General features: G+C 39.9%; 1 protein-coding gene across 2 annotated transcripts in view; it reads right to left on the bottom strand.

Annotated features, from left to right (window-relative positions):
- Nucleotides 1-6,353: 6,353 nt before the first annotated feature.
- Nucleotides 6,354-13,048, bottom strand: part of ube2f (ubiquitin-conjugating enzyme E2F (putative)) — a 43,461-nt gene continuing 36,766 nt past the window's right edge. For both annotated transcript variants that reach the window (XM_063888379.1, XM_063888378.1), the window contains one exon: nucleotides 6,354-7,181. In XM_063888379.1, the coding sequence (XP_063744449.1) occupies nucleotides 7,131-7,181 (51 nt within the window). In that variant the 3' untranslated portion in view covers nucleotides 6,354-7,130. The remainder of the gene's footprint in view (nucleotides 7,182-13,048) is intronic.

The following is a 13,048-nucleotide window of genomic DNA, read 5'->3' on the forward strand; positions in this document are numbered from 1 at the left end:
TAATATAATCAAAACTTAAATCAGACTTTGGTTACACCGGGAGTCAACTCAAAATCCAACCCTTTACCAGCTTTTATTATACTTTAATGCATCAATAATTATACTCTGTCAGAGCCATTTCCTTAGTTTACATTAATTAACCATTTTAAGATTAGATTAAAAACATGAGATTGTGAGGTGTTTATTATTTACTTAAATTGCGTGTTACTCCTTCAGGTCGGGCTCGCAGCATAAAAGGAGAGGTGCTGCCGCCTAACTGTGTGGCTGACCAAAGCATACAGTTATTAGATCATCTCATCAGGACATTCTTTTTTATTTCTTCCCAACATCAAGCGTCTATTCCTCCGTCAGCCCAGGAGCGATTCACAAACAAAGAAACAAAAAATGATATCATGGTCACTACATTAGCCTAAAAACTTCTTTTTGGATGGAAAACTGGAGGAAAAGTGAGTGAAGGAGCAGCGGTATCCAAACAAAGGAACAAAGGAGATGGCGCAAACCAGGAAAACACCACAACGGTAAATAAAGTATCAACGTATCAACATGCTCCAATTAGTGCAACAAACTGGGTGGATGTGAATTATTAGGTTAAGGAAGAGATACATCTTCTTTTAACCCTGGTGTGGTGTTCAAAAATATGAACACCACACCAGGGTTTCAGCCAGGGGTGAATTGTTATAGAGTGTTACGGCAGTACGCAGGAATGTTCTCCTGAATCTGTCTTTGTGACAATTTGAAAAATTGCACACTAAGCAATTCACTTTTTGGATTTATTTTTAAAATGAGACACATGAGGTTAATAGGATACATTAAAGGGGTCTTCAATTATGCTCATATTCAGGTTTCATATTTGTATTTTGTGCCTCTACTGTGACATGTTTCCATGCTTTAATGTTCAAAAAGCTCTTTCACCTCGTCACCATGTTACGAAAGTAAACTAAGGAGTCCAATAGGCGTCTCAGGCTGAGGGGGGAGTGTGTGGCAAAGAATCTCCCTCTTGAAGGAACACAGGGAATAAAGCTTTTGCAGACCATTTACATGCACAAAAACACAACTACAGGAAAAGGCAAACCCCAGAAAGCCACATTGGACCCTCTGAATGTGTAGCTTTAATGTCCCAAGGAAAATCTAATTACAGGATTCAAACTAATCCGATTGTACCAGTCACACAGATCGCTATAGTTACAGCTGTGTTGACCGCAGCCAATTAGTGTGACAAATGACCATCATTTACAGCTGTTGTGGAAATTCCACACTTAATCACCTTCTGGTAAGAAAAGAACAAATCTACAAGCTTCAAATCAAAGTTGTGTTATTTAATAAAGAGCAGAGCATTCAACGGAATCATTTCCAGCTGGAGGCCAGATAACCTGCACAACCAATGTCGTACAAGGATCTGACCTCGATCCAACATTAAACCAGTTTCTTAAAGAGAAGGAAGAAGGGGTACAGCCAATCAAATTCTACATTCTGAACATTTGTCAGATGGACAAACTGCATACAACAAGGCAATTTACATTACAGGATGCTAAAAGAAAGGGAAATGGGAAAGGGGATGCTACATCAAAGGACTGTATTCAACAGTGTAATTTAGATTACAGGGTTAAAACAAAGGGAGGGGGGAAAGGGGAAGCTAAATCAACAGACAGGGGGACAGACATTTGTCTTTCTCAGGACTTTAGCAGCTTGATGTGAATTTCATTAGTGTGATGTGGATTGAAACTGTGGGAAAGTCGAACTGCAGAAGAAATTTACAGTCACATATATATAATTAAATGGGACTATTATAAATTTCTACGATAACAGCCATTAATATCCTATCCTCCTTAATGTGGCTGTCCACTGCGCTGTCCACTGGGATCAGTACGAACTTTTGTAACTTTTCATTATGTTCTCACTTCTTCCCCAAGGCTGTTTGATGTAAGTGGAAATGTTTGTGTGTGTGTGTGTGTGGGGGAACAGTCATGTTACTGGTTAACAACAATCCCAATCAAACATTGATGCATGTGGAGTACCTCCTTCCTGCTGAGTTCTCATTGAGATTGTGGAAGATAAGGAATAGGCAGCTACAGGAACGCTAAAGCAATGCTTCTGAAACAAACACACTGAAACCATGTTTTACCCTGGGCCACAAGGCTGTTACCAACAGTCTACGTAAGTCATCATTTAATTAACAACTCTAGCCAACACTTTTTCAATGCCTTTGCTGTTCAAGCTTGTTTTCATTATTATATCTCGTATGATATCTGATTTTATTGTTTATCGTTTGATGCACACAGACAGGGTTCATACAATCTCATGTATACTTTTGATAAAACACAAAAGGCTCATCTATTATTCTATTCAGAGCAAATCCCAAAGTGTAAGGCTAGCATTGTGATCATAATCTGCCTTAATATTTTTTAAACATGAAGACTTGAATTGTTTTTGATAGACCCCTAGCGGAGAAATTTCATTGATGTTTAAACAATAGACTTTTACATCCCCCTACTTCTGGTCATCATGATCCCTCTGAGTCAATCAGACGCAGGAATGCTTAAGAGTGGGCCAGATGTCTTAGATTGCTGATGCATCATAGATGGATTTAAGTCCCTGGACAGATAGCGATGTCGTTCACTGGTAAATCCTCAGGTTACTTTGGTGACCTCTTGCAAACAAAGAGCAATTGGAATATGTTGCCCTTGGGCTTTGGGATAGCACGAGCATTTTTGAACAACTTATGCCCAGTTGAAAATGACTTGCATGAACCAAGATGAGGAAGATTAAGAACAGTTGTTTTTGTATGTCTTTCATTTTCTAAATAATCTCCCAATAAGGTTGATCTTCACACCAAGCTGTTACCTTTGCAGATTCAGTTTTCCCAGCCTGGTGCAGTCTACAATTTGTCTTGGTAACACTTTGACAGCTCTTTGTCTTGGCCATAGTGGAGTTTGGAGTATGACTGTTTGAGGTTGTGGACAGGTGTCTTTTATACTGATAACGAGTTCAAAAAGGTGCCATTAATACAGGTAACGAGTGGAGGACAGAGGAGCCTCTTAAAGAAGAAGTTACAGGTCTGTGAGAGCCAGAAATCTTGCTTGTTTGTAGGTGACCAAATACTTATTTTACAGAGGAATTTACCAATTAATTCATTAAAAATCAGACAATGTGATTTCCTGGATTTTTTTTCTCATTTTGTCTCTCATAGTTGAAGTATACCTATGATAAAAATTACAGGCCTCTCTCATCTTTTTAAATGGGAGAACTTGCACAATTGGTGGCTGACTAAATACTTTTTTGCCCCACTGTATGTAGTTGAAGTTAATCGAGGCTGATTAAGTACTGTAGGTCTGATTCAGAAGCTATATTTGGGATCAGCAGCAGGTAAGTGTGTTATGACCAGGACATACGAAACACTACAGAAATATGATTTATAGCATTCAACCCTCCTTTAACTGGCTGTGGCTGTAAGCTGTCATTGAACACACACACACACACACACACACACACACACACACACACACACACACACACACACACACACACACACACACACACACACACACACACACACACACACACAAGAGACATTCATAAGTAAGTATAGCCACAGAGCCAATGTACAGTGGGATTGTGTTTTCTCCAGGCTTAATTACTGGCTGTGTGTGTGTGTGTGTGTGTGTGTGTGTGTGTGTGTGTGTGTGTGTGTGTGTGTGTGTGTGTGTGTGTGTGTGTGTGTGTGTGTGTGTGTGTGTGTGTGTGAACCAGTCATGTTACTTGGTTAACAGACAGATGTCACAAGAAGTCAAAACATTGAGTGCATGTGGATGTACCCCTCCTCTCCTGGCTGAGTATCTCACTTTAAGATTGGTGAAGAGTAGAGGAATGGATAGTTACAGGTAAGCTACAAGCAATGCTGCTGAAGAACAAACACACTGAAAAACATGTTTACCCCTGGGCCACAAGGCTGTTAATCCAACAGTCCTACAGTAAGTTCTATCATTTTAATTAACCAACTCATTAGCACAACACTTTTTTAATGCACTTTATTGCTTTTCATAGCTTCTTGCTTTTCATTATTTATTATCCCCTCGTATGATTATCTGTTTTTATTGTTTATCTGTTTTTGATGCACACTATGACAGGGTTGCACTACAAAATCTCATTGTATATTTTTGTATAATAACAATAAAGGCTTCTATCTATCTATTCTATTCTAGAGCCAAACCCCAAAGTGTAAGGCCAGCATTGTGATCAATAATATCTGCCTTAAATATATTTTTTAACCTGATGAAAGACTGCAATTGTTTTGATTGAGAGCCCCCTAGCGGTAGAATATTTTACATTGCATGTTTAAAAATAGCTTTTACATCCCCCTTACACATTTGTGGTCTTACTGTTGTATCCCCCTGAGGTGAAAGAGCGCAAGGATGCTTAAGTGAGTGGTGCCAGATGGTCTTAGATTGCTGATGCATTCATTAATGGATCTATAATGTCCACATGGACAGATAGCGGATGTCGTTCATCCTGTCAAATCCTGCAGGACATCTTTAGGGACTCTTGGTCAAACAAAAGAAGCAATTGGAATATGTTGCTTTGGGCTTTAGGAAGAGAAGCAGAGCATTTTGAACAACTTACTGCCAGCTTTAAAATGACTTAAGTGATAGAAACACATAGAAGAAAGATTCAAGACACGTTTGTTTTATTTATATTCTCTTTAATATATCTTAAAAAATGGATATACAATCTGAGAAAGTAAAGGTTGAGAATTTGAGGAACATATTCTTAATCTTCTCCCATGGCCCATAGATTGAGTAAGCCCAAGCAGATGCATCTCCCAATAGCATTCTGGGGAAAAAACACTGCTAACTGCCAAAGTAAAGAACATATGACAAGTCAGAGCTGTAAGGCTAAGATTAAGCACAGTTGGACTTCCATATCCAGGAGGCAGCTACCACCACACGATTCTTTTTATAGTGAGTACACAGGAGGGCTTCTTATTGATAGGCTGATACATTAGCCTTCAACGTTTGAGTAGACCAACACCATGCTGGAAGATAACCCTGAACACCCACATTCACATTTGCTTTCAATGGACCTGGTATTTGCTATATTTTCAGGTCCTTTATTTTAGCAGAAGCCAGTGACATCTGTTTCTCTGTTTACTTTAAGTTAGGTAACTGATCATTTGAGATGTTAAACCTAAGGGCCACAACAACAAAAATAAAAGAGGACCAAAAGGGGGGCAGAGCATGCTGACAACTCACATAATTTCAACACCTCATACATTAACTGCCCACGCACATGAACTCTCACACACGCTCAACAAACAGTATTTCAACCTCAACACAAACACACACCTCCAACATAAATTTCAATCTTAAACAAGTACATTTTTGACATCCTTTTAAAAAGAACCACGGCCTGATAACAGACTTTGCCTCATGCAGATGAGTGAACACAAAGCTGAAAAGAGTGAGAACAGTGTTGATGTTCTGAGATATGACTGAAACTGGAGGCACAATGCTAGCCAGGGCCGAGCAAAACACACACTAACAAACACTCACTGGCTAACTGAGTGACAGTCTCTTTCTTTCTCTGACACAAGTTTTATGGCCAGAATTCCACAATGGCAGTGAAATAGCAGCACCTACTCAAGTTTATTAGCAAGCTAACGAGTTAGCTAAAAAGCTTTATAGCAAGTAAGCTATTCCACGCGTAAACAGGCTAACTGGCTACAGAGTGTTTACTCTCCCTCCTCTAAACCTGTAATACAAGGGCTACAATTTTAATTATCTACATTGTGGGAACCTTAAGGAACACATAACTGGTGACAAATGATAATAAAGCCCTTCGCAAATTATTTGATAAGAGTTGGACAAAGGGAAAGACAATGTGTACTGTCCTTAAATAAAGACTACTTATTAGCTTTGGTCTCCCAGGGCTAACTTCAGTGCCGTCAATACTTCTTAGAACAGTAATGTATTTTATTCTGTACTGCAGCATGATGACAACTATATGAAAGAATAACTGTGAGGTTAAAGTGCTGACTTTTGACATTAACTATTTCTTTAAAAAGGTGTTCACAAAAATGTTTGGTGAACAGTGTCGGACTTCTGGGCCAAACTAATGATATCTGGTTCTTGAGCTGCTAAATGCTTCACTTTGTTCACAACCTTTAAGTCATTAAGAGTCTCCATCGGCTGTTGTACTGTAGGCTTGTTGGACCTTTTTTGCTGAAAACAGCCAAAAACGACACTATGAGAGCAGTGACCGTGAACAAATAGGTGTGAAAAAGAGAAGCAGGCGGAGGAAAAGACAAAAAAGGACAATGAGGAGAGCAGAAGCTGAAAACAGTACAATAGATTTGGCTGTGGTTTTAGAAGTCTTACTTTATCCCACTGGAGCTGAAAACACAAAAAGAAAGCATGAGCGTTGTGTGTGTGTGAGTGTGTGTGTGTGTGTGTGTGTGTGTGTACATGCAAGAAAAGTGACAACAGAATGGGACGATGTGGTCATTCACATGCTGTCTCGTGGTGCTTTAATGTGTGTGAATAAGTGTATAGATACTTGTGGATGTATGTGTTTACCTTTTACTACATGATGTTACACTGTGCGTATTTATATGTTTGTGAACTCTCATGCATTTTCTCTTTAGCGACACAAACATAGCAGGCACTGGAACGGAGAAACTGATAGCAACACATATTCCTTCTTTTGATTAGTCTTAAAAAGCTGAACGTGACTGCCTTTATTTTATTTATCTGCCGGTGATGCATCACATCCCTTGCCGGTCGTTGCCATGGCTCGTTTCCGACAGGCTCAGGGACACCTCAGGGAGGCGGCGTCATTCGGCGATCTTGTCACAATGAACAGACATTGTGGTCATCGCAACCATAATCGATTAGTACAAATCAAAGAATCATTTTCTTCTGTATACAAGTCTTTACGCATCTTTTTTCATTTAATTTTTATTTCGCTCCTGCAGGGTGGAGTTTATTGCAATCTGGCGAGCAGCAGGGCATGTTGTCGAGAGGAGGGGGAGTGGTAAGAGTCAGCTGTCGATTCACATGGGGAGTTGGCCGAGACAAGCAGAGGCAAGGTAGAGCAGTTTGGTTGGTGCAGGCTGGTGTAGGTAGCCGGTGCTTCTATCATCTGGCGTAGTGCTTGATGTAATCTTGAACCTTACTCCGAAAATCCTCCTGGATTAAAGACAAGAACAAATAAAAGGAGGGTATGAGAGTTAGAGGAAGAAGCCAGATATTAAACCTTTGTAAAGGAGGGGGGATTGAAAGAAAAGCAAGAGTGAAATGTAACACGATCCAATATTTTAAAACACATTAAATAAAGAGTGCATCAACACACACACACCACTGTTTCTCGACAACATCATTTATTTGGCTGCCTGCCTATGTATGTTAAGGACCACCCAAATATTTTTGCCGAAACATAAAAAAAAAAAAGTATCCATCTAAGAAATACATTTAAAAAAAATGTATTTCATTTGTATATGCTGAGCAGAGAGCCCATTCCCTCTGTCATTTACTGCCCAAAATATGATCCAATTCTGTGTTAGAAGGCTACAGACAGTGTTTCAAATTTTTTGACTTCTTACAAATTACATCAATTATAAAAAAAAATGTTGTTTCAAGGAATATAAAAATATCTTGTCAACAGTATAAAACTGTGTGCTCTTTGTAGTAGATTTGAAATGTAACTTGTTATGGCTGTATCACCTTGTTTGGCCTTTATTTTACATTCACAATTACATTTTGAAGATGTGTCACCTTGTGTAGATGTCTACATCCACATTAGCCTACATCTTATTTACGATATCTGTCATTGGAGTTGACATTCCTCTGCCAAATCCCTTCTGGTAATGCGTGCCCTCTCCACCCCTTCCCATATTTTGCCCTCCTCTTTATCATAACCTTACTGGCCCTCCTTCCCTCCCCTCGAACCATCCATCCCTCCATATGGTACCCACTCCTCTGTCACTTCACTGACCCATCCCTCCTGGTTACGTTGGTCTGATAGAGCTGTGTGACCTCTTCTGACAGCCCTCTTACTTTCCCTTGGCTCTGCACATACATTGAAGCCCTCCATGTCAACCCCTTTGGCTGTTTGGGAAACACATTGATGGTTTAACTTGACATTTCAGTCTTTATGTTCTTTAATACATCAGACAGGATGTATTTCAATACCATATATCTGGTTAAAGGCTGTAGACTTGTATTTGTTTGAACTCTAGCAGCTTTTTTGTTTGAATTGCAGTATCTGTGACTTTAATGCAGAAGATTTCTAGATTTCGGCTAAAATGTTGTTTGCATAAATGTATTCCAAGTGAATACTACTTAATTCCTCAGGGCCACCAGAAAGTCATACAAAAAACATGTACTTGGGTTTTACACATTCACCCATGCGTTTACTTGCTTCCAACATCTCTATTCACATCACTAGAAATGCACTTGAAATTTTAATAGGGATGTAATGGTGCAAGAGAAGTCGCGGTTCAGTTCATACCCTGATTAAGGAGTCATAGTTCAGAAATGTGGAAAGAAAGGCAGAAACACACATTTCTATTTATGTATTTTAAAAAGGCAGACAAAATCCTCTTTATTGGGAAAGGAAGTAACATTAACAATTTTGATTAACTTAACGCAACAGGGTCACAATAGGCTAAAAAATCTAATGAAAAAAGTGATGAAAAGTACTCATCGGAAGGCTGTTGAAAAGTAGAGGAAATAAAGATTGGCAAATGTTGGTGATGCCATTAAGATTCAAGATTAAGATTCAACTTTATTGTCATTGCACAGAGTACAAGTACTAGGACAACGAAATGCGGTCTCTGCATTTGACCCATCCTAGTGTTAAGAGCAGTGGGCTGCCATTATGTACGGCGCCCGGGGAGCAGTGTAGGTAACCAGTGTCTTGCTCAGGGACACCACGGTGGCACTAGGTCTTTCGGGGGCTTGAACTGGTGACCTTCCAGTTCCCAGGCCAACCCCCTATGGACTTCGCCACCACCGCCCTTGAATGTGTGTTATCATTTGTAGCGGACCTGAAACTGGACTCCCAGCTTCACCATGTGTTCTCCTTCCCCTGGCCATCGTTTGCAAGCAAATCTTGGGGGAAATTGCGCATGTGAAATGTGATTCTGCATTACGTGCATCACTGTGAAAAGGGTTTATTCTGCGTGCGGCTGTGTGCCCTGGGTCATGAACCCCACATTGTGACGGTTCAGTATGAATAAATAAACCGTTACAGACACTTATACTTCCAAGTTTCTTTTTAGCTCAATTAAAGTGCGCTGCGTGTACTTTTGAGCGATATCACAGTTAGTTTCTAACCTCAGCCTACCACCCCTTTATAGCTCCCCTCTCTTGGCCTGAATTTTACTTGTTGGTTCCCATTAACCATCCATCAGTGCAGGGGTCTGGACCATTAATTGGCATGTCTTGCTGTCTGACATTAAATTCAAGTGTCCCACACTGACATCAGATTGACAGCTGGTTTACACTACAGCTCCAGAGGTAAGTCACGGATGCACTGCTGGGGCTTCTGTCTGTGAGCAGGAAGCAAAGAACGTGAGGAAAACCACGAGTCAGGGGGAAGAGAAAGTGATGCAGAGAGACAGGAAGAGGAGGCATGTTATGTGTGGAAAATAGAAAGGAATGCTGAAAAGCTGCCAGCGACAAAAACGTCAGCAGTAATGACACCAGTTTGAGTATCTGTCCACAGCAGGATGATGGATTGGCCTTATTGCTGCTGAGGGAGGTCTCCCTTTAGACGCTATTTTAATGCCACAAGTGCAAAGGCAAGTGGAGAGCACTGCATTTCGGGTGCAAGGACTGTGTGGACTGTTGTGTATTTTAGGTGCAGTGGTGCATGGGTAAAAAAGCAAAAAAACACCCACATTTTTCAGAAAATTGCTTTAAAGTAAACCAATATTCTCTTAATGTAGAAGCTTCTAATCTGATTTGATTCACTTGAGTTCAGAGATTCAAATATTGATAAGGCTTGAGCTCAGGGATGAGGCATATAATATACATATAATCACAGAAATGGGTCACTGGATAAAATAACAACAATCTGCCTGACTCAAGTTTTGCTATGTAAAATACACACTTGAAATGATGAAATATGGTCCGTCTGTCATTGTTCATCAACCCTTATCTTTTGTGTACCCAGCTGTCTCTTGCAAGCTTTTGTAAAGGTTTGTAGGTAAATCCACGAGGAACAAACACCTAAACAGACGTACACACAGCATGCCACACTATGACATTTAGTGGAACAAATGAGGGAGTAGAAGGTTTGCAGGGTGCACATAGACGGCAAGGAGGGAAAGAATTCAAACAAACACAGTGGGGTTGTTCAAACAATGTGAAGCTTAGGCTTGCCCAAATTAGACCACATCACATCGACACGGAGGGTACAGCAAACACGCAAACAGACAGAAAACTAAGAATTGTGTTATAAAAGGGTGTTCAACATAAGCCCAATTAAGATGTCCATGAAAGACTTGAATGAGATTTGAATTGTTCATGTGGCGACGCAAATGAAGCACATTCCGTAAGAAGCAAGGGCTGTCTAACAAAACCAATGCAGCGTTGCGATTCTCCTCCTGTCGTCACTGATGTGAATGAAAAAGAACAGACGACAGCTGTTGTTTGTGGGCAACGGCACCCAGAACCCTACACTTTGTCATTTTTGCACAGAGACTAGTCTGAATAAAAGTCTAAGTTAAGTTTTTTGAACGTTGAAAGAGCAGCTACAATGGTAGCTTAGGCTAGCCCGTATTGATCAGATCTCCATTCAGAAACAAACAATTTCAACATTTGTACTTGCCATCTTGTGGACAAACATGTCAAAACATAAAATAAGGCTTCTTTTTTATTATCTTTATCATTATGGAGATATTTCGTCAATATTTTGATATTGTTCTTGCAATTAAATGCAAATTACAAATTACTTTGGCATAGTTTAAAGACTCCAAGCTAACTCTATAAACTGTATAGTCTATTACAAACTTTGTTTGGCTCCATTTCAACTATGAAAGGCAATTAAATCTTCTCGCCTGCTGCGATTTGGGCAGGTTCCTAAAATATGTAGCTTCATCCTAGGGAAAGACATGCAAATTAAACCCTTTGGGTACAAATGGTTCTTTTAAAATGATCTCAAAGTTGAGAACGGAAAGCCACTGGATGTGTTAGGTAAACAGATTGCAAAGGGAAAAATTAAGGGGAGTGGAGAGATGTGAAGAGGGAAGAGAATAAATAGAATAGAGAAGAGAGATGCCAAGAGATGCAGAGGTGGCCATGAGTCCTTGTCAACAGTCCTGGGTGTTTTGACACTCACTGAGAAATTCTGAATTTGGTTTGTTTAGTAAAAATGTCAAAGACCCTTCACATCTGGGTCTGGTCCAGAAAAGTGATTCTGCATCAGTTGCCAAGCTTTCCACTCCACACTCCGAAAGGAGTTTATGTTTTCGGTTTGTCTATCCGTCTGTCAGCAGGATTAATAAATAACTGCTGGTCTGATTACATGACACTTGGTGGAAGGCTGAAGCATGTTTCTGATTCACGTGGCAGATGAACCGATTTTGTTTCATCATCACTGTGAGATGTGATTGACACCTTGGGTCATGTAAACTTGGATACAGATTTTATCTTAAAGCTCATCAATACAACAAAGTCATTATAATTACTAAATAAAGGAAAATGCAACCATCCAAGGAGCATTGATTGAGCAAGTCTCAAATTGACTTTGTTTTAACTTTCATCGAAGGCTAACAATAAAGAAACTAAAGAGGGTGTTCCGAAAAGATTCATGGCGTAACTGCTGAGATTATTGAGATTAAATATATGTCTAATAATATCTATAAGAGATGCTAGTTCGTCCACTACACACAACTGTTTGCCTGAATTTGTTGACATCCACTGCCCTCCTTCAACTTAGACACCCCACTGCCAGGACAGGCACACTTCATAATGAGGCGCTACAGGTTGCAGTGCTATTAATATGTCAACCTGGTTAGAAAAGACCATAATGATCAATTATATTGGCATCTCTTTTACAGTTTCGCGTTTCACCAAGATGCACATATACAATTAAGACATAATACTTTCACACACTATCACAGACTGTCATCACTTCAATTCTACTCTGTTGCTGCTTATACAAAACCAATTGTGGAGTGAAGAAACAAACCGAAAATACACAACTTCTACCGAAAGCTTACAAAAAAAGGATAAGACAAACAGGTAAAGTGGAAAACAAGATAATAAAATATAATAATCATTAGTAAAAACTGTCTTTTCTGTTTTTAAACAGGATCTCGCATGACTCACAAAAACCGGGATGTCTCTTCCTCATTTGCTACAGTAAAGGCACAACATGGCGCCTTTTTCTGGCAGAAAGACACTGGCAAGACGTAAACTAGCATTGCTCCCTTGGATTATGTGCTACTATCTATTTGTTTGACACTGTATTTTTCATCATGAGCACCAACCCGAGGATGCTTGCTCTCCTGTCATGACTTGATCTGACATCCAAAGGGAGGAGGACGATAGAAATCACACTCACTCTGGCCAATCTGCTCTAGCTAATGTGCTGTTGGTCTTTGTTATGATAGTGTTCAACTGAAAGACACGTTCAACAACTTTTCCGGTAACTTCTACAATGACATCACATATTTCTAACTCAAAGTGCTCGAAACAGCAGCACAACAATGGTGGTGAAGCGCTTAGTCCCGAGCCGGCCGAATATGCATCATTGCAAAAGTGAAGGATCAGGATGCAGGATATGGTGTGTGCTTTTGTGTGTATCTGCTTGACATGATTGACTATTGATTAGAGAGGATAAGCCACCTGAGAGACCTAAGGACGCCAGAGCGTGAGCATGTTACTGACAGACAAAGAAAGAGCAGTGTCTCACATTGATGAGTAACAATCAATGGAGACTCTACAGAATGTGAAATACAGAGGGGAGATGATGGGATGCTTGGACTGTAGTAGTAGTCAACATCACATTAAGTATACCACAACAAACTCTGGTCACATGTTCCAGA

The sequence above is a fragment of the Eleginops maclovinus genome, chromosome 7 (genome assembly GCF_036324505.1).
Source record: "Eleginops maclovinus isolate JMC-PN-2008 ecotype Puerto Natales chromosome 7, JC_Emac_rtc_rv5, whole genome shotgun sequence".
NCBI classification, from domain to species: domain Eukaryota; kingdom Metazoa; phylum Chordata; class Actinopteri; order Perciformes; family Eleginopidae; genus Eleginops; species Eleginops maclovinus.